This window comes from Globicephala melas, chromosome 4 (assembly GCF_963455315.2).
Source record: "Globicephala melas chromosome 4, mGloMel1.2, whole genome shotgun sequence".
In the NCBI taxonomy this organism is placed as follows: domain Eukaryota; kingdom Metazoa; phylum Chordata; class Mammalia; order Artiodactyla; family Delphinidae; genus Globicephala; species Globicephala melas.
The window spans coordinates 131,301,188-131,321,424 of record NC_083317.1 but is presented as its reverse complement, the minus strand read 5'-3'; the positions used below and the strand labels follow the sequence as shown (position 1 = coordinate 131,321,424).

Genomic DNA, 20,237 nt, shown 5'->3' with positions numbered 1-20,237 from the left:
CACATGACCCTGCGGAGAACGCCTGAGGGCCTCTCTGCACACAGCCCTGGGGGGGCCGTTTCCCTTTCAGCTTGGTGAATGGTGGAAACTCATGGAAAACAGCAGACAAAGCAGCCCTGGCACAGGGAAGCTGCCAGAGAGGCCAAGTCACGGGGACGCTGGGGCTGGAAACCAAAAGCCACTGGGCTCTGCAAACCCACCAGGCACAGCAGAGGCAGAAGGGGCGATGAGCACAAGGCGAGTGGTGGTGGAAGCGCCCGCGGGGGCCAGCTCCAGCATGCCGCTTCAGCGGCACAAGGCACCCTTCAGGGGAGCACAGTCATCATCCTCCCTGGATAGCCTCCCAGCCTCCAGGACTATTGCCGTGGGTGGTCTTGCCCGAACACCCAGGGTCTATGTAGGGATGACACCCAGTGGGTGCACAGGTGGCCTGGGTGCCCGCGTGACCCGCCGGGCCCTGGGCATCAGCAGCGTCTTCCTGCAGGGCCTGCGGAGCTCAGGCCTGGCCACGGCACCCGCTCCAGGCCTGGAGAGGGACCTCAGTGCCGTCGAGGACCTGGGGGGTTGCCTGGTGGAATACATGGCCAAGGTGCACGCCCTTGAGAAAATCAGCCAGGAGTTGGAGGCACAGCTGCGGATGCACCTGGACAGCAAGGCCACGCGCTCGGAGAGCTGCAGTGCCCTCCGGGCCTCATGGACCAGCAGCTGCCAGCAGGTGAGTGCCTGGGAGAGGATGCTGACAGCTGCCTGCTGCACCTCTGGAGGGTCATTATCAGAGAGCAAGGGTGCCGAGGCAGGGGGCAGGGAAGTGAGTGGTCTGAGGCCAGAGAGACTGACCCTAACCCCTTACGCTTCCATGCTAAAACCGTTAATGACGATAACAAGAATAACAGGGCCCACAATTTACTGAGGTGTACTCGGGGCCAAGCCCACGCCAGGCCCTGTGCAGGCACTATCTCCTCTAGGGTTCAAAGCAATGCTGTGCAGAGGCTCATTCACTGATTGCATTCTTAGATGAAAAAACTGAGGCGCAAAGAAGTTATGTGCCCAAAATCACACAGCCAGTCGGGAGATGGAGCTGAGATTTGAACCTGAATTTTTCCAGGTCCAAAGCTTGCATTTGTCCCATCAGCCTGGGCTGACTCTGTAACCTTTGTGTTAAGAACAGGTTTTTACAGCCATCGTCAAATGGAATACCACTGAATGGATGTGGCATTAAAAACAATAGCTATTTGTAGTTTTTTAAGGAACCTCCGTACTGATCTCCATAGTGGCTGTACCAATTCACATTCCCACCAGCAGTGCAAGAGTGTTCCCTTTTCTCCACACCCTCTCCAGCATTTACTGTTTCTAGATCTTTTGATGATGGCCATTCTGACTGGTGTGAGATCAGCTGGGTGCTTTGTGACCGCCTGGAGGGGTGGGATAGGGAGGGTAGGAGGGAGGGAGACGCCAAGAGGGAAGAGATATGGGAACATATGTATATGTATAACTGATTCACTTTGTTATAAAGCAGAAACTAACACACCATTGTAAAGCAATTATACTCCAATAAAGATGTAAAACAAACAAACAAACAAAAAAACAATAGCTAAATGGAGGTGTGTTCCTGTATCCATTTATACAGGGCTGTCCCGTAGAAATCTGAGCCATGCAGGTAATTGACAAGTTTACTACCCACAGTAATAAAAGTAAAAAAAAAAACAGGTGAGGTTAATATTACTATATATTATTTAACTCAAAATATTTTAAATGTTATTTCAACATGTAATCAATATAAAAATATTAATGAGATCGTTTACATTCAAAGAGAACTTCTGCAATGATGGAAATGTCCTATATACTCACTGTCTAGTCTGGTAGCCACCAGCCACCTCTGGCTATTGAGCACTTGACCTGTGGCTAATGAGACTGAGGAGTTAACATTTTTCTTTCATTTTCATTCATTTAAATTTAAATAGCCACATGTGGCCAGTGGCTACCTTATTGGCCAGGGCAGGGCACAGAGGTTTCCTCTCTGTCCCTTACTTGGTCAGGACCTGCTCTCCAGGGTGCTAAGCTCATCTGTCACATCTGCCTGCAGCCTGTGGTTCTGACGCTGGGGCCGCAGCCAGCTTTGTACAGCTCACCTGTCTCTTTGTGGGTGGCTGGCTTCTCTCCTCCCCCGCTCCCACAAATGCTGGCCTTGGCATCCCTCTGAGCTACATCAGCCTCTAGCCCAGCCAGGAACTGCCAGCTCAGACCCTTTGCACCCTGGGGCACCCAGCACGCAGCCCACGGGGGGAGCTCACGGACCTTCATTTGTGTGTGGCTGGGTGATGCTGGGCACACAGACTCAGGGGCTCCCCACTTGCCCCTCCTGCCTCCCACTTCACCCCAGGATGCTTCTCCGCCACCACCAGCTGGTGCCTAGCTGACAGCACAGTACGCATGACACCCAACACTGTCCTCTTGGCTTTTCCCCAGAGCTGCTGTTCTGCTTGCATCCATCTATGCTGTGAGGAGAACCATCTTAGAGCAGTCCGGGGCCTTAAAGCTGGCAAATCTCAGACAGCCATTCCTCCAGGATTCTCTCCAACAGTGCTGATTCCAAATATTTGTATCCTGTAAACCACCAGAACGCCCCTATTCCAATATTTCGATATTGCAATATTCCAATATTTCAGCATTTGCCAGACAATTTCTTGCACTCAGATGTCACACTGACTTTTCACAAGAGGTCAGGCATCCCACTTTCTAGGTCAAAAAGTATGACCACAAAACCTAGTCCATACTCAACAGAGACTGACTTGGTCTGGCTCCAGAGGTTTGGGCAACTTACCCAACTTCTTTGAGCCTCAGTTTCCTTATCTGTAAAATGGGTATAATAACGCTGTGGGTATTCCAGCAAGTCCATATAGATAAATAAGTTGCATAGGTCCTGCCTGCAGGTAGGCTACAGATTAGAGAGGTGCACAGTGAGAGCAGTACAGGCACAGTGCTGTGGGCTGGATGCCAAGACAGTCAGCCCCCGAATGGGGGTCATTTTCCTTTCAGGTGACTCTAAGTGAGATTCTAGGTATGAATACAGAGTTCTCTTTTTCCTCTTTTATAAAACATGGACTTGAAGATACAGTTAGAACAACCTATAAAGTGGAGTTATTTCTGTATCACACAGCCCAGTCCTCCAGCCATGTTTAGCTCTGTTCCATCAAAGAGAAAAGAAAATTCTACATATCTGAGATAGACACACGATTTCTTTTCTGTTGCTGTTGCAAAACGGACCCACATTTGGCTCTAAGATGGCTTTGCTGATACCTGCTCTCCAACCCGTATTCTCCACCCCATCACCAGAATGCTCGTTTGGACATGCGCGATTTGACTGCATTATGTCCCTGCCCCAAACCCTCTGGGCTCCTCCTAACCAACAGGACACAATCCACAGCCCGGGGCTCAGTCCACAAGGCCCTTCGGAAGCCACCTCCATCCTAGCCACACTACCCACCTGGGAGGCCGTGAACACACCACATGCCCTCGACCTGGCTACTCCTCTGAGCTGCTTTCCTGCTCCTTCTGTGATCGCTTGGCAGCCTGCACATACATCCACTGCGGCAGCTACCATGTTGTCCTGTGTCATTTGCGTGTCTAGACCCTCACAGTCCAGGATCACTTAGACAAATAGAAAGGGCACAAGCTGGGGGTCAGGGGAACCTGCATTTGGCTGTTTGTTGGCTCTGCTACCTACTAGCTGGGTGGCTTTGCATCAGTTACTTAACTTCTCTGAACTTGTTTCCTCATTTGCAATTTGGGGATCACTTTATATGCTACACGGGGCTGTTAGGGGGTTAACTGAATGTAATGTATTTAGTAAAATCAGTGACTAAGAGCCTAGAAATACATTCCTAGCACTACGGATACCTAGAGCCACGTACACAATCGATGCTCAATGATGAGCGGGACCTCCCTTCAAATCCTGGTTCTGCCACTCACATGGACCACCCGCTCATCTGCTCCATGTCTCCCTTTCCCCGTCTTTGAAATGGACGAACACCTCACCAGTAGAATGGGCCGCTATGAGCATGAAATGAAATAAGATGTGAAAAGGGGCTGTGCACGTGCAGTGTGGCATCCTCAGTCAGAGCACTTGCCCCCGGGGGCTGGGCCTCTGGCCAAGGGCTTGCTGTTGGAGCCATGGCTCCCTTCAGGGCCTTATTAGCAGGACTCCTTCCCCCCCACCACCAACAGTGTCCTCTCGTCACCCAAGAACCTGGGGAGACAGCTCCCTCCTAAGCCCTCTCTGTCCCCAAATGGTAGGCCCAACTTCTGGGCACTGAGAAACAACACCCTTCCCACTGAGGGGCAGGCCCCACTGCCTCCCTGCCCTGGAATGACCCAACACCCCCCCAGGCCCTCTCCCCGTTCCCGGCCTAGAGCTCAGCCCCCCGCACCTCCACAGCCCATTTATTTCTGGAAGGGCCGCCTCCTCCTCACGGAGTCTCAGAGGCAGCCACACGTGCTGGCGGTTGCTGGGATCCAGAAGCCGAAAACTCTTGTTCCTCTGCCCTCACTTGGACTTCTTGGCCTGGAGCTTCCTGCCCATCTTTCCAAACACCTGCCCCCGCATTCCTTACCCTTCACAACGCTCCCTTACCCTCGCCCCTTGGAAGCCCATTTTCCTCCACCTGCAACCCCCTCCCCGCCCTTGTGCACCCAGCAGAACTCCTCACCCTTCAATCCAGTTCAGTGGCACCTCTACTGTGAAGCCCTCCCTGACCTTTGACTCCTCAGGACCAGCATTGTGCTTGAGGCCTGGGATCAAGCTCTCAGTTACTGAGCCCTGAAGGGGCTGAATGGTGGTTGGGCACCTAGAGAGACACGTCACCTCCTCCTTGGCCTGGGCCCCTAACAAAATCCAACAGGGACCTCTGTCTCCCAAGAGCAGGTTGGGCTGGAAGTCCATTTCAGCGGCACATTCTCAAACCAGGCTGCAGGAGCCATGGGGAAGTTCAGAACAAGTGACAAGCATGATTTCCTTTTATGTCCAACACTTCTGTAGCTGTTTGTGAAAAGAGAACAAAAGGTTGGAAGGGGACAGGGCAGTGTTAACTGAGAGCTCCCAGAGCCTTTCTGGGAAGGGGCCTCTCCCACCCCCACCAAGAGCTTTCACCCACCAACCATGAGGAGACAAAGGCACATATTCAGAAAAACAAAGGTGAGAGGGGGAAAGAGATTGTTGCCACTGTGGGAAAAGCCACAGCATGGAAAGCAGCCCAGAACGGGGACTCAGGGGTTCACACCATAGCAGGGTCGGGAAAGCAGCCTGAGGAAATTGTCTCCATCCTCTTTCACTGTATAGGTTTGTGAGCCTTGGAAGAACTAGGGTCAGAGTCAGGGCCAGCTTCACGGGTATGGGCCGAGTACAGCCCTATGGAACCTGAGCTCTGAAGTACCCCAAAGTTGGGATTTAAGACTCAGTAGCCACCATCTTGAAACTCTCACTAGCTGTATCTTTAAATCTGTATTTTGTAAGTGAACTCCAATGGCATGATGAAGCGTGTGTCAGGAACTTGGAGTCTTGGCTCAAACAGGGTCCCTGTCTCCCTGGGACAGCCAGGTCCCAAGACCCCTGGAAACCCAAGGCCTCATCTGACCTTCCCCGCCTTGCCTCACCCCCAGCAGAGGCCTGGTCACAGAGGCGGGGAGGGTCAGGGTGGCATGTTGGGTGGGGCGCAGATCCAGGGCTGGCAGCACCATGGTGCACTCAGCAGGCAACTGACAGGGAAAGGGTGAGCCTCTTGGCCTACACTAGATCCAGATGCCTACAGAGTAGCACTGAGGTTCAGTACTCTTGGGGGTCTCCTGTCCCCCATGGATTAGGGTGGCCAGTCTATAGGAAAGGGAGATGCCTGGCTGGACTTCCCCATCCCTGGCCAGGGCCTGGCACCTCAGTCCAGTGGCTGGCAGGAAGGGTAATCCCTTAGTAGTGGGCCACACTGTGCCCCAAATCATGTGGCACAGCCCCCTGGGTGCCTTTGAGGGTTGCACCTGCCCCTTGACTATCCCTATGCTCAAGGGATTGCAAGATTAAACAGCAAAAATGACCATGATAGGTCAAGAGAAAAACCAGGAAGAAAGGAAAATTTTAGTACCTTTAAAGGCCCCCTTTCTCCTGCTTTTTGAACACGGAGCTCTATATTTTCATTTTGTACTGAGACCCACAAATTATGGAGCTGGTCCTAGTTAGAGTTAAATGTATATGAAGTTCCTTTTCAAGTCCAAATCTCTCTCTCTCTGTGACTCAGCTCTGTTAGACCCTCTCAGCTATTGATACTTCTACTAAGCAGTAAAAACGGAAGAATTCCCAGGTGGTGGCCACAGAGGCCAAGGAGGACCTGGGCACCAGCCCACTGCTCGGGCAAAAGGTGGTCCTTTCCCTCTCTGGCTTTGCTGAGTGCTCTGACTTTTCTTGCCAAGTGAATAATACTGATAATAAGCTCTGGCAGCAACATCAGGCCCTTTCATCCTCAAACAGGTCAAACACAAGGTTGGAATTAGCAGCCTCCCTTCCTCGGAGCTGCAGATAAAAGGAGAATGGGGACAGAGGAGGTGCAGCCACAGAGTCTCAAAGCACACGGAGCGGGCGGAGGCCAGGTCCGCGGAGATGCTGCCTGGGAAAGAAAAGGGAACGTGGCGGCTTAAATCTCCATCGAATTTAGGGGTCTCCATGGGAGAAACCAGGGGCTTACACCTCCAACAGCAGAGGCTGTCAGCTGGAGTACAGGAGAAATCAAAATTATTGAAAGGCAAGAGGATTAGAATTTTAAATGGGCCTGATCTGAATATTTTCCCTGCTCTCACAGTCCCACTTTCTGTCCCTTGCAGAGAAAGAGACCCCATACTCTGGGGATCTACCCATTTGGGGAAATAGCTGGAAACTTAGGCAATCTAGGTCTGGGCCAGGTTTCTCTCCCCACAGCACTTGTGGTCCTAGCAGGTTTTTAAATAAAAGATACGAGAAGAATCCTCCCCTCTGAATAAAATGAAAGGCAACAGGGTCATTGTTGTGATTCACAACCTGGTGTCCCTGAAAGGGGGAGGGAGAAAGAACTGAGCAGTTTTAGAGCCTGCAAAAGCTTGAATGCATTTACCCAAGACAAACCACGCAGTCTACTGCTCAAGAAATACAATTTCTTTAGTGAGAGGAGGCCAGTAAGATAGTTACTCTGTTAGCCGGTCTATAAGCCGGTCTATAAGGGACACTGAAGTATCATTAGAAATCATACAGAGAAAAATATATTGAGAATTCCTCTGAGGGAGAGTGCTGTGTAAGACTGAAAAAATCCTCCGACGGAGCAGGGGAGGGGAAGGAGGCTTGAGGCTCTTGACTGAGTAATACAGGTGGTCAGTAAGCTGCTTTCTAAGAAAGGTGGTTTCCTGGGGTCTCTTGTTTTTGCTGCATAGAGTGTCTGGGAGGGAGCAGAATTGCTAAAGAAATTAGGGGAGAGACTGAGTCCTGTTACTCGGGGCCTCTGTGCCCTTCCCATAAGCGGAGCTCAGCCACTCTTAAATCTCTTAAGATCTGTTAAAATATGAGGTCCGTGTTGAGGAAAGGGACAGAGGAATCTAGATAATTAAAAACAGAGGGTGTGCTGCAAAGACTGGGGATTATGAAACCAGAGAGCCCTGAGGTCAAACTCAGGCCTCACATGACCTCGAGGCAAGTTCTTCCTTGATCTCTGCATCTTGATACCTCATCTGGATAATGAGGATGTTTGGAGACTTTCTTGAATCATAAATTGTCTCTGAGAAGAAAACACTAGTGCCCTTCCTGCAGAAATTAAAAAGAAAGGGATGTGTACTATCTCTACTACTACGTAACATTGGTCAGAGGTAGTAGTCAATGCGATCAGAGAAGAGAAAGTGATCGGAAAGCACCAAGAACTGGAACAAAAAAGGGAAAATGCTGGTCTTTCTGGAGAGCCCAAAAGGTTCCATGTGACAATTTTACAACAAACAATAATATGATTTTAGTAAAGTAGCAGGTTATAAAAAGAAATAAAGATCAATGCCCCTCATATCTATAAACAACAAAAAAGGATATAATGGAAGAGAAAATCTCATTTATGATAGCAAAAATAAAATGAAATACCTTTAAATAAACTTAACACGACATGTCTGGGACTCCCCTGGTGGTCCAGTGGTAATAACTCCGCCTTCCAATGCAGGGGATGTGGGTTCGATCCCTGGTCAGGGAACTAAGATCCCACATGCCACGGGGCAACTAAGCCCACACTCTACAACTACTGAGCTCGCATGCCTCAACTGAAGGGCCCGCATGCCACAACTACAGAGTCCACGCACCCTGAACCCCTTGCACAACAACTAGAGAGAGAAAACCCACATGCAACAACTAGAGAAAAGCCCACACGCTACAACTAGAGAGAAGTCTGCATGCCACAATGAGGAGCCCACGCCACAGTTGAGACCCAATGCAGCCAAAAAAAAAAAAAAGAAGAAAATAAATGGGACTTCCCTGGTGGGGCAGTGGTCAAGAATCTGCCTGCCAATGCAGGGGACATGGGTTCGAGCCCTGGTCTGAGAAGATCCCACATGCCATGGAGCAACTAAGCCCATGCGCCACAACTACTGAGCCTGCATGCCACAACTACTGAAGCCCACGTGCCTAGAGCCCGTGCTCTGCAACAAGAGAAGCCACCACAATGAGAAGCCCACACACCACAACAAAGAGTAACCCCCACTCACTGCAACTAGAGAAAGCCCTTGCCCAGCAACGAAGACACAATGCAGCCAAATAAATAAATAAATTTTTTAAAAAAGAAAAGAAATGAATAAAATGAATAAATATTTTTTAAAATGTCCAAAATCTATATGAGACTACAATAAAACCCTCCTGAAAGATACAAATGGAAAGAAATACCATGTGCTCAAATATAAAGACTCAATAGTATAAAGATGTCAGTTCTCTGTATTAATTTATAAATTTAAGGCAATCCTAATTTTTAAAATACCACAGTTGTTTTTTCTTAGCAGTAGATGGGCTTATCATAAACTTCATTTTTAAGAACAAAAAGGCAAGAAGAGCCAAGAAGAAAAACTAAAAAAAGAAGAGCAAGGGGAAGGGAAAGCACTCCCAGATAATAAAACATACTAGAAAGTCTCGATCATTAAAGCATTAAAGTACATGAGGGATAGGAAGGCCAATGGAACTTAAAACAAAATTTAAAAGTAGGACCCACTGTATATGGAAATTTAGTATTGTTAAAGGCAGCATCTGAAACCAATGGAGGACTTTTCAGCAAGTGGTATTCAGGAAACTGGATAGTCATAAGGAAAATAATAAAATAGGATCCATCCCTCACTGTATTCTAGGATCAATTCTAAATGCATCCTAGATTTAAATGTAAAAGAGGAAGCCGTGGGGCTTCCCTGGTGGCACAGTGGTTAAGAATCTGCCTGCCAATGCAGGGGACATGGTCCGAGCCCTGGTCCGGGAAGATCCCACGTGCCGTGGAGCAACTAAGCCCATGCGCCACAACTACTGAAGCCCCGACGCCTAGAGCCCGTGCTCTGCAACAACAGAAGCCACTGCAATGAGAAGACTGTGCACCACAATGAAGAGTAGCCCCCGCTCACTGCAGCTAGAGAAAGTCCGCGTGCAGCAGCGAAGACCCAGTGCAGCCAAAAATAAATAAATTAATAAAAAGAAAAAGAGGAAGCCATACAAAGCTAAATTCCTTTATAACTTGGCTGTGGGAACATTCGTTCTTGATACAATTCAAAATCTAAAAGCAATTTATTGATTTTTTAAAATACTGATGAATTTGATTACCAAAATTTTTTTAAATTTTACATTGCCATATAACACCATAAGCAAAACTGAAAGATATATGGCAAACTAAAAAAGAAGTATTTGCAACTTAGAATATAAAGTGTTAATATCCCTATTCTATAAACAGCATTTAAAATTTGAGGTTTAAAAAAAAAAGCTAGCAACACTCTCATTTTTAAATAAGCTAGAGATATAAAGAGACATTTGAAATTAAAATTAAATGAAAATGGTTCTTAACCATACAAAAGTTTGCTCAACTTCACTCATGATAGAGAAATACAAAAATAAAACAAAACCTACCTGAGATACCATTTTCACCTATCAGATTGGCAAAACTCCACAAATATGTCAATCTATTTTGTTGGTGAAGCTCCAGGGAAGTTCAGACAGTACTGATGGGAATAGAAAATGTTGCAACCACTTGTAGGAAGAATTCGGCAATTTCTAGACAAATTTATATGCATTTATGTATATTGAATTTGATCCAGCAATCCCACTTCTAAGAATCTCTCCCAATGACACATTGGCAAAAACGTGAACAAGAAGTATGCATAAGGGCTTCCCTGGTGGCGCAGTGGTTGAGAGTCCGCCTGCTGATGCAGGGGACACGGGTTCGTGCCCTGGTCCGGGAAGATCCCACATGCCGCGGAGCGGCTGGGCCCATGAGCCATGGCCGCTAAGCCTGCGCATCCAGAGCCTGTGCTCCGCAACGGGAGAGGCCACAACAGTGAGAGGCCTGCGTACCGCAAAAAAAAATAAAAAAGAAGTATGCATAAGACTATTTATTTCAATCCTACGAATAATGGCAAAAGACAGGAAACAACCCAAATACCTATCAATAGGGGACTAGTTGAATATGCAATGATAAATCCACAAAAGGTATGAGGAATAGCTCTGTAACTATTATGGAATGATCACTTCAAGGATATATTGTTGAGTTAAAAAGCAAGGTGGAGAGAATATGTATGTCATTCTACCACTTACCTAAGAAAGAGGAAGGGACATAAGTCCCTTCATGTCATACGTATTTGCTTATAATGGAAAAAAATACTATAATGTTTTTAAATGATCACTTACAGGAGGAGGGTAGAGGGAAAAGGAACAGACACTAGAGTTGTTTTAACTTATCTTTTTATGTGGAGATGACTTTGGAACCATGCAAATATTTTACAGAATTACAAAACAAAATTAAGTCTTAAAAGGAATACCCTAAAAATCAAAAAGAAAAGGAAACAAATGAATCCAACAATGTACCAAATTTATGGTATAATTACCCAGAGAAGAAATATTCCAAGTGACTTTTAAAATCACAGGAATTTGACTGTACATCCCTAAGGGGGATACAAAAGAGTACTGCTGAAAGAATCTTAAATCATTTCAGACATCATGTTGTCGGTGATAGGTTGGTATTATTGTGACCCTGTGGGGGGTGGGGGGATGTGGGTGCGTGTACTGTGAGATAAAGCAAAAGAGTAACTATATATTTGTGTCATTGAGAACTAAGACTTTTAGTGTAGGTGAAAGGAGACACAGTTATAAGGTTGATAAAATTTAGTGACAATTCTTTAGTCCTGAATTTGAATTGGAATTATCAGTATAAAACCATGGTGTATGTCAACATAAAATTAATATATACCCATTTCCTAGCTCTGGTCAGTGAAAAGACCTAGAAACAATGTCCAACGCAGCAGTACTGAGCATTTTCAGCCTCAGATTTTGGTCTCTAACCACCATCTTTCACTACAAGAACAGAAGCTCCTTAGAGAAATGGCTAGATCCAGGTTTGGGGGCAGGAAATGTACAAGATGAGTCTGAGAACCCAAGAAAAGTATAAAGAACTACTAGAGTCACATTAAAGGACTTAAGAGCCAATTTGAATAAGCTCCCACTAATCAAAGATGTCTAAGGGTCAATAGGAATATTAACTACAATAGATTGAGACATATCAAATATGTTTAAATCTATGAGCTCAGTATTAAATCCCTCCCTGCCAAATCCCACTAATTTGTTACCTTGGAGTCTGCTGGGGAACCAACTCACTTTTTGGAAACTGGTAGATAATGAGAAAGAACCAGGCATTCTTCCTGTCTTTCCTATAAGACCTGTAGGTACATCATGGTTTAAAAAAAAAAAAAAAAGAAGAAGAGAGGAAGTGTCTTTTTGTAGAAGTATTACAGCTAAAAAAAAAAAAAAAAGTGATTATTAATTTTATTTATGTGTATCACTAAAAATAATTCTTAAAACAGAATTTGAATGTCACCACTTTGCAACCATAATAAAATAATGGATCTAGGCAATAACAATCATCAAATAGCTACTAATCTCACAAAAAGGAGACCAGCAGACGTGCACCTCGTGGTGGAGTTCACACCACCACCTGTGAAGTAGTCTTGCCAAAAAAAAAAGAAAAGAAAATTGCAAGGGATTAAGCCTCAAGATAGAACTACTAGTTTACAGGAAATACAAAAGGTCAGATGAACATGTTAATTGACACCATGGGGATGAAATCAGCAAATCCTGACTCGGGGAAACTACAGGGCTAAACAGCCAATTTTTTCAACAAGCAAAAATTGTGAGGGGAAAAAAGAGAGATGGGTGGGAGGAGGGGTTATCTATAAATTTAAAGAGATTAAACTGACATATCAACCCATTAACCCATTGAAATGGACATTATTTGGACCACTATTCAAGGAAACTGTTAAAAAATACATCAGATAATTGAGGAAAGAGGCACTGGATATTTGATGATATTGAGGAATTGTTATTAACTTTTAGGCGCTATGTTATTTTTAGCTTTGTAGAAGTTATGTAGTTTTCTTAAAACATCTTCATAATTTAGCAATACCATACTGAAATATCTGAAGAAGAAATAATATGATAGCTAGGATTTGTTTAAAATAATCTGGGGTGGGGGCTTCCCTGGTGGCGCAGTGGTTGAGAGTCCGCCTGCCGACGCAGGGGACACGGGTTAGTGCCCCGGTCCGGGAAGATCCCACATGCCACGGAGCTGCTGGGCCCGTGAGCCATGGCCGCTGAGCCTGCGCGTCCGGAGGCTGTGCTCCGCAGCGGGAGAGGCCACAACAGTGAGAGGCCTGCGTACCGCAAAAAAAATAAAAATAAAAAGTAAATAAAATAATCTGGGGTGGGAAGGAAATGTGAGGGGATATTGGTGAAAATAGGCCATGCATTTATAATCGTTGAAGCTGGTTATGGTTATATGGGGGTCCATTATACCATTCTTTCTTTTTATATATGTTTGAAATTTTCATAATAAAAATGAAGATAGAATATCTACCTCCTAGAATTGGTCCATAGGTATTAAATGAAATAATGTATATAAATTTCTGGGTGCATAAGCAATACCCAGTTAAAGTTTGTGGAATTGAATAAACAAGAAGATAGAGACATTGAGTGGGTAACAACATAAACAACTGTGTTTATATACATGAATTCATCAGTGGTTCAAACCACAGACACTGCAGGAGTTTAGAGAATGAGTGGGGTATTAACCAGCCCTCAGAGGTGCCCCAGGAAATGGAGATGAAATGTGAGACCCAACGAACCTGCCAGAAGCTCGGCATGGACCAAGTTGGGAGTCAGGACCAGGCATGACCGTCTGCAGGGCAATCTGCATGTGGGGTTGACTCCCCAGCTGTCAAAGGGAAAGTCTGCACTGGACACTTTGTTAAAATCAGCAAGACAGGTTTTATTCAGACTACAGCAGTAGGGAGAGAGACTTCAGAATAGAACTGAGAACACTGAAGGAGGTTGAGGGAGGGTGGTCTAGGTAATTTGGCCATCCGTGTTTGCTACCTGGCGCTTATCCAGAGGAGAAACACACTTCTAATATCTTTATGACACGAGCAAATTGGAGGAAGTGCCCCCCAAAGTTAGCATCATACCCTCCTACAGGAACCCAGATATTTGCATTTCACAGGTCCTGGAGGAAACATTCTGGGCTGTTGGAGATTCATATCTTGAAGGAGTAGAGAAAGCATTTACAGTTCCAAGTTTCCTAAAGCAATCGTCTAAGAAAAGGTAGGTCAGGAGCCTCTTGTCAGGTTTTGGCTGGAACAGTAAATTCTTTTGGCAGCCTAAGCTTTCTCAGGCAGGCATTTCAAGAGGGCTGGGGTCATCCTAGGGACATGGCCTGGAGCAAATGGAAGCCATGCTAGCATCTGGTCAGGTCTCCTAGTGGAGGGAGGGGGTGGCTGGAGGGTACCGTGCAGTTTTCAGGTCTCACCTCCAAGCGCCAAGCTCTCCCGGTCTGTACCCCACCTCCCTCAGCTCTCTATTCCAAGAGTGTTACACCACAGCGCACAAAAGGCAGCCCACAGGGGCTGGGCAGTGAGGGCTGAATACAGAACCAGGCAGGCTCAAGGTTTCAAATCAGAACCCTGAAGAGAAATACTAGAAACAGGCCGAATGCTCCATAGGCTAAATAATGCAGCAGAATCCTCTGCAGTTGTAAGAAAGGAACAAGGAAGCTCGCTGTGTACTGATGGGTAGCTAGGACCAATCTATATTTTTTTGAATAAAAAGGCAGACTGCAAAACCTGTGTGTGCTATGCCACTGTTTGTGTTTAATAAAAAAAGGAAGGAAGGAAGGGAGGGAGGGAGGGAGGGAGGGAAGGAGGGTGGGAAGGAGGGAGGAAGCAAGGTGGGAGGGCAGACCCTCTCTGGAGCACACACAAAGTGGTGGCAATGGATGCTTCTAGTGTGGGGCTGGGTGACTGGAGACAGAGGCAGAAGTAGGCTTACTTTGGACTCCTGCACTGTTAGAATGTTTTATCTTAAAAGAAAATGAAGTTATAAATAAAACTCCTGCCAGTGACTTGTCACTGAGGGCCAGGGAGGGGAGTGGGTATTCCGGCCAGGTCCAGGGCTGCTGAAGTCCCCACAGGCTCACAGAAGTACAACCAGGTGGGAGGAGGAAGTCTTCTCCACAGCCTCCTCTCAAGACAAAACCCCTACAAAGTTCAAGAGCCGTGTACAAGAGCAATAGGAAGGACCTCCTCCTGGCCTGTACTCTCCAGAAGAACTAAGTTAAAACTTAACCCAGGCAAGTGCCGAGGACACACGTGGTGCCTCTGTACGGGGAGTTATTCAAAGAATGGCTGAACCCAGCAGAATGCAATCCAGGGCCCCCGGCGTTGCCCCAGAGGGTTTATGCTGATCCACTGAAGTTGAGGACTCAATTTAGGAAAATAAAACCTAGTTTATCGTTGTCTGGCTGGGGAAAAGCACATAAAGATTCATTTATCTGGCTGTAAACGAGCTGGTAGAGCTGAGTGTCACAAATGCATTATTCAGGAGAAATGAAAAGTTATTTCAGCCACTATCAGTAAGTAATGAAAAGCAGTGCGCAGGGAGTGGAAAACTCCATCACAAAACCGACCTGCTATCAGAAAACTGGTAATTTTTACTTATTTATTTCAGGGACCAGTGAATAACCATCTAAATAAGTCTTAGGGGAAACAAAACACTACAGCCTGGAGAGAGAAATGAAGTTAGAAAGTCCCCCTCTCAGCAGATTCTGGGCAAAGTTACACTGGAGGCAAAGAACCCTCACCCTCCTCCTCTGCCCAACCCCCACCCCCCACCCCCATCCCAGAGCACCCGAGGCCCTGCCCTCAATCGCCCTCCCTGGCTGCCCAGAGCACAAGGCCTCACCACCAGCCTTTAATTGTGTCACCTCTTCATCTCCCACCCCTCCTGGTAAGGGCCTGATCTCGGGTGGCCTCGGCCTGCAGTGGCTTGAAGCAGGATTTCTGTTCCCAGCCAGAGATTGAAGTCAGGCCTCGGCAGTGAGAGTGCTGAATCCTGGCCACTAGACCACCAGGGAGAGTGGCCAGTGACAAGGCCCTGGCCCGTCAGCCTTGTAGAAATGAATTTTCATCAAGAGACGGAAAGTAGTGAAACAAGTAATGTGTTTATCAGGAGTAAAAAGAGTACGTGTGAATAGACTCACCTGGGCGGGCTCAGAGCGAGAGTCGTGCCCTCGTGCTACTTCAAATCACTTTTTTTTTTTTTTGTGCTACGCGGGCCTCTCACTGTTGCGGCCTCTCCCGTTGCGGAGCACAGGCTCCGGACGCGCAGGCTCAGAGGCCATGGCTCATGGGCCCAGCCACTCCGCGGCATGTGGGATTTCCCCGGGCCAGGGCACGAACTCGTGTCCCCTGCATCGGCAGGCGGACTCTCAACCACTGCGCCACCAGGGAAGCCCTTGAATCACTTGTATGGGACATTTCTTCCGGGTTTCCTCTGGCCAATCATCTTGCTTTGCCTGGCTCTGAGTCCGTATCTGGTATATCTGGTGTAACTCAGCGTCCTCCCCTGTGTGAGGACGCATCTCTTAGCCAAGATGGATTCTAGTGAAGAGGCCTATGGGTAGGTTGAGATCACTCACTACGGGATGATGCCCCCTCCCCTTTTGGTCCCCAGGAGTCTTTCTGCGCATGTGTAGTCAGGAAGTTTTCCCGGACCTCAGAATGAGGGACATGTGGTCTCTTTGTCTCTTATCTGGGAAGGGCTCAGCTCCTCTTCCCTCCTGCTGTTGTCTTCATCGTGGAGTGTTTGTCCACAGGGAACCAACTCCAGCGGCTCAGCCTGGGGCCCATCCATCTCCTGCCTCAGGCCCGCTGCTCCAGCCTGCTCCCAGCCACTCTGAGGAGGAAGTTTATCTGATAAATGAATTGACTGTTACTTGGGGAGGGATGTGTCTCTTAACTCACTAGTACTGGTTCATGTACAGAATGAAGGTGGAAACAGCTTTTAGCCCATCGGTGGCTGTGAGGTATGAATGAGACAAGGGAGTAAAGTTCCTGGCCCCGGCCCCGAGGAGCACTGCCTGCAGAGCGAATTGCTCCTGGTGGGATTTCAGTGCCCACAGGTGACTGGGAGGGAGCCAGGAGGCCCCCAGCACACCCCGGGCTAGGAAGGCCAGTCACTCACTGCAGAGGGCAAACCTCCAATTCTGGGGGCTCTACCCAGGTCCCAGCCACCCTCTGGAGCAGGCACAGGTGCCCTTGGGGCTCTGCACGGTTCCCTCCAGTGTCTCCTAGCAGAATCCTGCTCTCTGATAAGACCCATGGAGATGAGCTGTGCGCACTGTCACTATGAGCCGCTGGCCTCCGGTACGACCCTCATTTCTGCATGACACCTGCAAGTATTAACAGGAACTTTTACTCACTGCGTCAATGAATTCTCTCGACAATGACTGTGTCGCCCAGGAAGATGGGGGAATGCCCACTGGATCAGTCTGCGAGGGCCGCCTAACAGAGTAACACAGACTGGGTGATACTGCAAGGCTTAAACTACAGAAACTTATTTTCTCACAGTCCTGGAGGCTGGAAGTCTGAGATCAAGGTGTCTGCAGCATTGTTCCCTTTGAGGCTTCACTCCTTGCCTTATAGGTGGCCATCTTCTTCCTGTGTCTTCTTGTGGTCTTCCCTCTACACCCGTGTCCAAATTTGCTTGTCTTATAAAGACACCAGTCATATCAGACTACGGTGACCTCATTTTAACTTACCTCTTTAAAGGCCCTCTCCCCAAATGCAGTCACATTCTGAGGTACTAGGGGTTAGGACTTCAACATGTTAACTGGGATAGGGGACACACTGCAGGCCATAACACCCATTTTATAGACAAAGAAACTGAGGCCCACAGAGATTAAGTTCCTCATAGAGTTAGTGTCCCAGCCAGGACTAACTCAGTATGTTGTCTGTCCCCCAAAACTTATGAAAAGCCTCCTGTTAATCTCATTTGAAAGACCCCAGACCCTAAAGGGTAAACGGGCCAGGGATGGCTTGAGTGCCCACTGCTTGAGAAGATAGAGTCGCGGTCAGCCAGGACCATTCTCTGAGAGGAGTTTAAACTCTGAGATAAGCCTCCTTTTTCTCCATTTCTCTGCCTCTTTCAATTTGGGAGAAACTGCCAGAAACAGTGATTGATCCTTACCCAAACTCACTCTAACTGGAACTAATGGCTTTAGCGAGGATGTGTGAGGCTGGGCGCCTTCCAGCTGTCACACCGCTCGTACTGGGACTTGAAAGTTTAATGGCTTGGCTGTCAAGAATGGTGCACCCCCCTAGGGATTTCTGTTTTCCTTTTTCAGTGATTTTTAATTCTCAGAAAAATGTGCTGAGCAGTCGGCCCTGGAGGCAGAACCTCTCTCTCTGAGCAGAGCTGAGGAACTCCCCGTGGTGCAGCTCCGCATGGGCAGTGGGCGCCTGCGTGGGGTGGTAGGAGTGCCCCTCAGAAAACACGCATCTACACCACAGGTTCCCACAGACTGCTGGGCTGGGGCCCCGGTCCCCTGCGGGGGTGATCGTCTCCCACCACACCTAGATCCACGAGCCCCTTGAAGAGCTGAGAGGTCTTCCTGGGAGGTGAGAGGCCACACCCAGTGGGAGGCCCCCAGTGCTGACCCCCAAGGGCCTGGATCTGGGAGTGAGGCAGGCACCTGTTACAGCCACGCAGACCACCAAGAGCACACGGCTATGGGGACAAAGTCAGGTTTATCACTTGCTGCAGTAGGAGAGAAACTCTGGGGGAACCTGGGACGTCTCAGGAAGAGGGATTGGAAGGGGCTTGTTGTGAGGTTTGGGCCTGTACTGGGCAATCTGGGGGAAGTTAAGAGTAAGGACTTGTTCTGCATTTGATGCTGTCAGGAACCGGGGACTCTTGGACGACTGGGTAGCTTACAGTTTGTACCCAGTGGACAGGAGTGAAGCAGGCCTAGAGCCGTCATGGGTAAACAGCAGTCCCTCACGGAGCTGGCTGGAAGGCGCGTGTTGAGTCTGTGTGGCTGCAGAGCGTCCTTGCCTCTCCGTTCAGATGCAGTCACGGTATGGTCTTGTCTCTGTGCCCTCCCACCAGGATCACAGAGTACCTGTCTGCTGGTCGCTGATACTCTGTGAGCATTCGTGTGCAGGCGACAGTGCCGTGGCCCAGCTGTTAGCCACCGCTGCCCGCTGTCAGGGCCAGGGATTTGCTTCCTCCAGCCAGACTGGGCTTCCTGAGCCCCGTCCTCAGCGGCAGGAGGGAGGGCTCGGGACAGAGCTGGTGCGTCAGGGTCTCTGCCTCACAGTGGCTACGCAGGGCTCTCCAGGCTGGGACCGAGGTGCAGTTTCTTTGGGAAGCAGGACCCACTCTGACCTCAGAAAAGCTGGATCCCACACTCCTGCCTGTGTCACCTTCTCCCCTGGGAGTCAGTCGCATGCCTCTGCGGTAAATGAGGAGAACAGTGACTGAGAAGGGCGGCATGGTGCCCTCAGACAGAGCCACCAGCTTTGTCCTTCCCCCATGGGAGGACCTTACCTCAAGTTGAGGGGGGTAATCCCTATTTCATAGAACTGCTGTGAGGATTCTGGCAGGTAATGCAGGGGAACTAGAAAGTAAGCTTCCAGAGGGCAGGAACTTGGCCTCTCTATTCCCTGATCTTTCTCTGGCGCCCTGGACAGTACCTGGCACATAGTAGATGCACAACAAATAGTGATTAAATCAACAAAGACGTGCCCAGAAAAGTAATTAGTTAATAAGAAGTTTTCTATTTTTATTATATTTGTTTTCTAGAGTTGCCATAACAAAGTATCACAGGGACCTCCCTGGTGGTCCAGTGGTTAAGACTCCACACTTCCACTGCAGGGCGTGTGGGAACTAAGATCCTGGTTGGGAACTAAGATCCCACGTGCCGCGTGGTGCGGCCAAAATAATAATTTTTAAACAGAAACAAAGTATCACAAACTGTGTGGCTTAAACAACAGAACTTGATTCTCTCCCAGTCCTGGAGGCTGGAAGTTGGAAGTCTAGGTGTCAGTAGGGTTGGTTCCTCCTGAGAGTTCTGAGGGAGAATCTGCTCCAGGCTTCTCTTCTACCTTCTGATGGAGGCCACATCCTTGGCATTCCTTAGCTTGTAGATGTATTAGTTCAGTCTCCACCTTCCTTCTCCCTGTGTGTCAGTGTCCAAATTTCCCTCTTATAAGGACACCAACTCACATTGGCCTAGGGTCCACCCTAATGACCTCATCTCCACTTGATTACATCTGCAAAAATCTTATTTCCAAATCAGGTTGCATTTACAGGTATTCAGTAGGGGTTAGGACTTTAACATATCTTTTGGGTGGTACACAGTTCCACCCATAACAATAGCTATTGTTTTTATCACCTTATAGTCCTGATTTCCAACATTTTATCCTATTTCCTCAAATGACATTTTGAAGGTTCCAGAAATGAGAATATTTCTGCACCTAATCCACCTCACCCTCACTTCCTTTTGCACTTGAAATCAGATCCCAAATCCTATGAAACCACACAGAGCTTGGGGTTCAGAAAGGAAAACCATGGTACAGACAGCCATGGTACAGAGAGCCCGAGAGACTACTATTCATATAGTTGAAACAGTAAA

General features: G+C 47.9%; 1 protein-coding gene across 1 annotated transcript in view; it reads left to right on the top strand.

Annotated features, from left to right (window-relative positions):
• Window positions 1–225: 225 nt before the first annotated feature.
• Window positions 226–20,237, top strand: part of BFSP2 (beaded filament structural protein 2) — a 69,710-nt gene continuing 49,698 nt past the window's right edge. The window contains exon 1 of the mRNA XM_030873465.2: window positions 226–715. Within this exon, the coding sequence (XP_030729325.1) occupies window positions 227–715 (489 nt within the window). The 5' untranslated portion in view covers window position 226. The remainder of the gene's footprint in view (window positions 716–20,237) is intronic.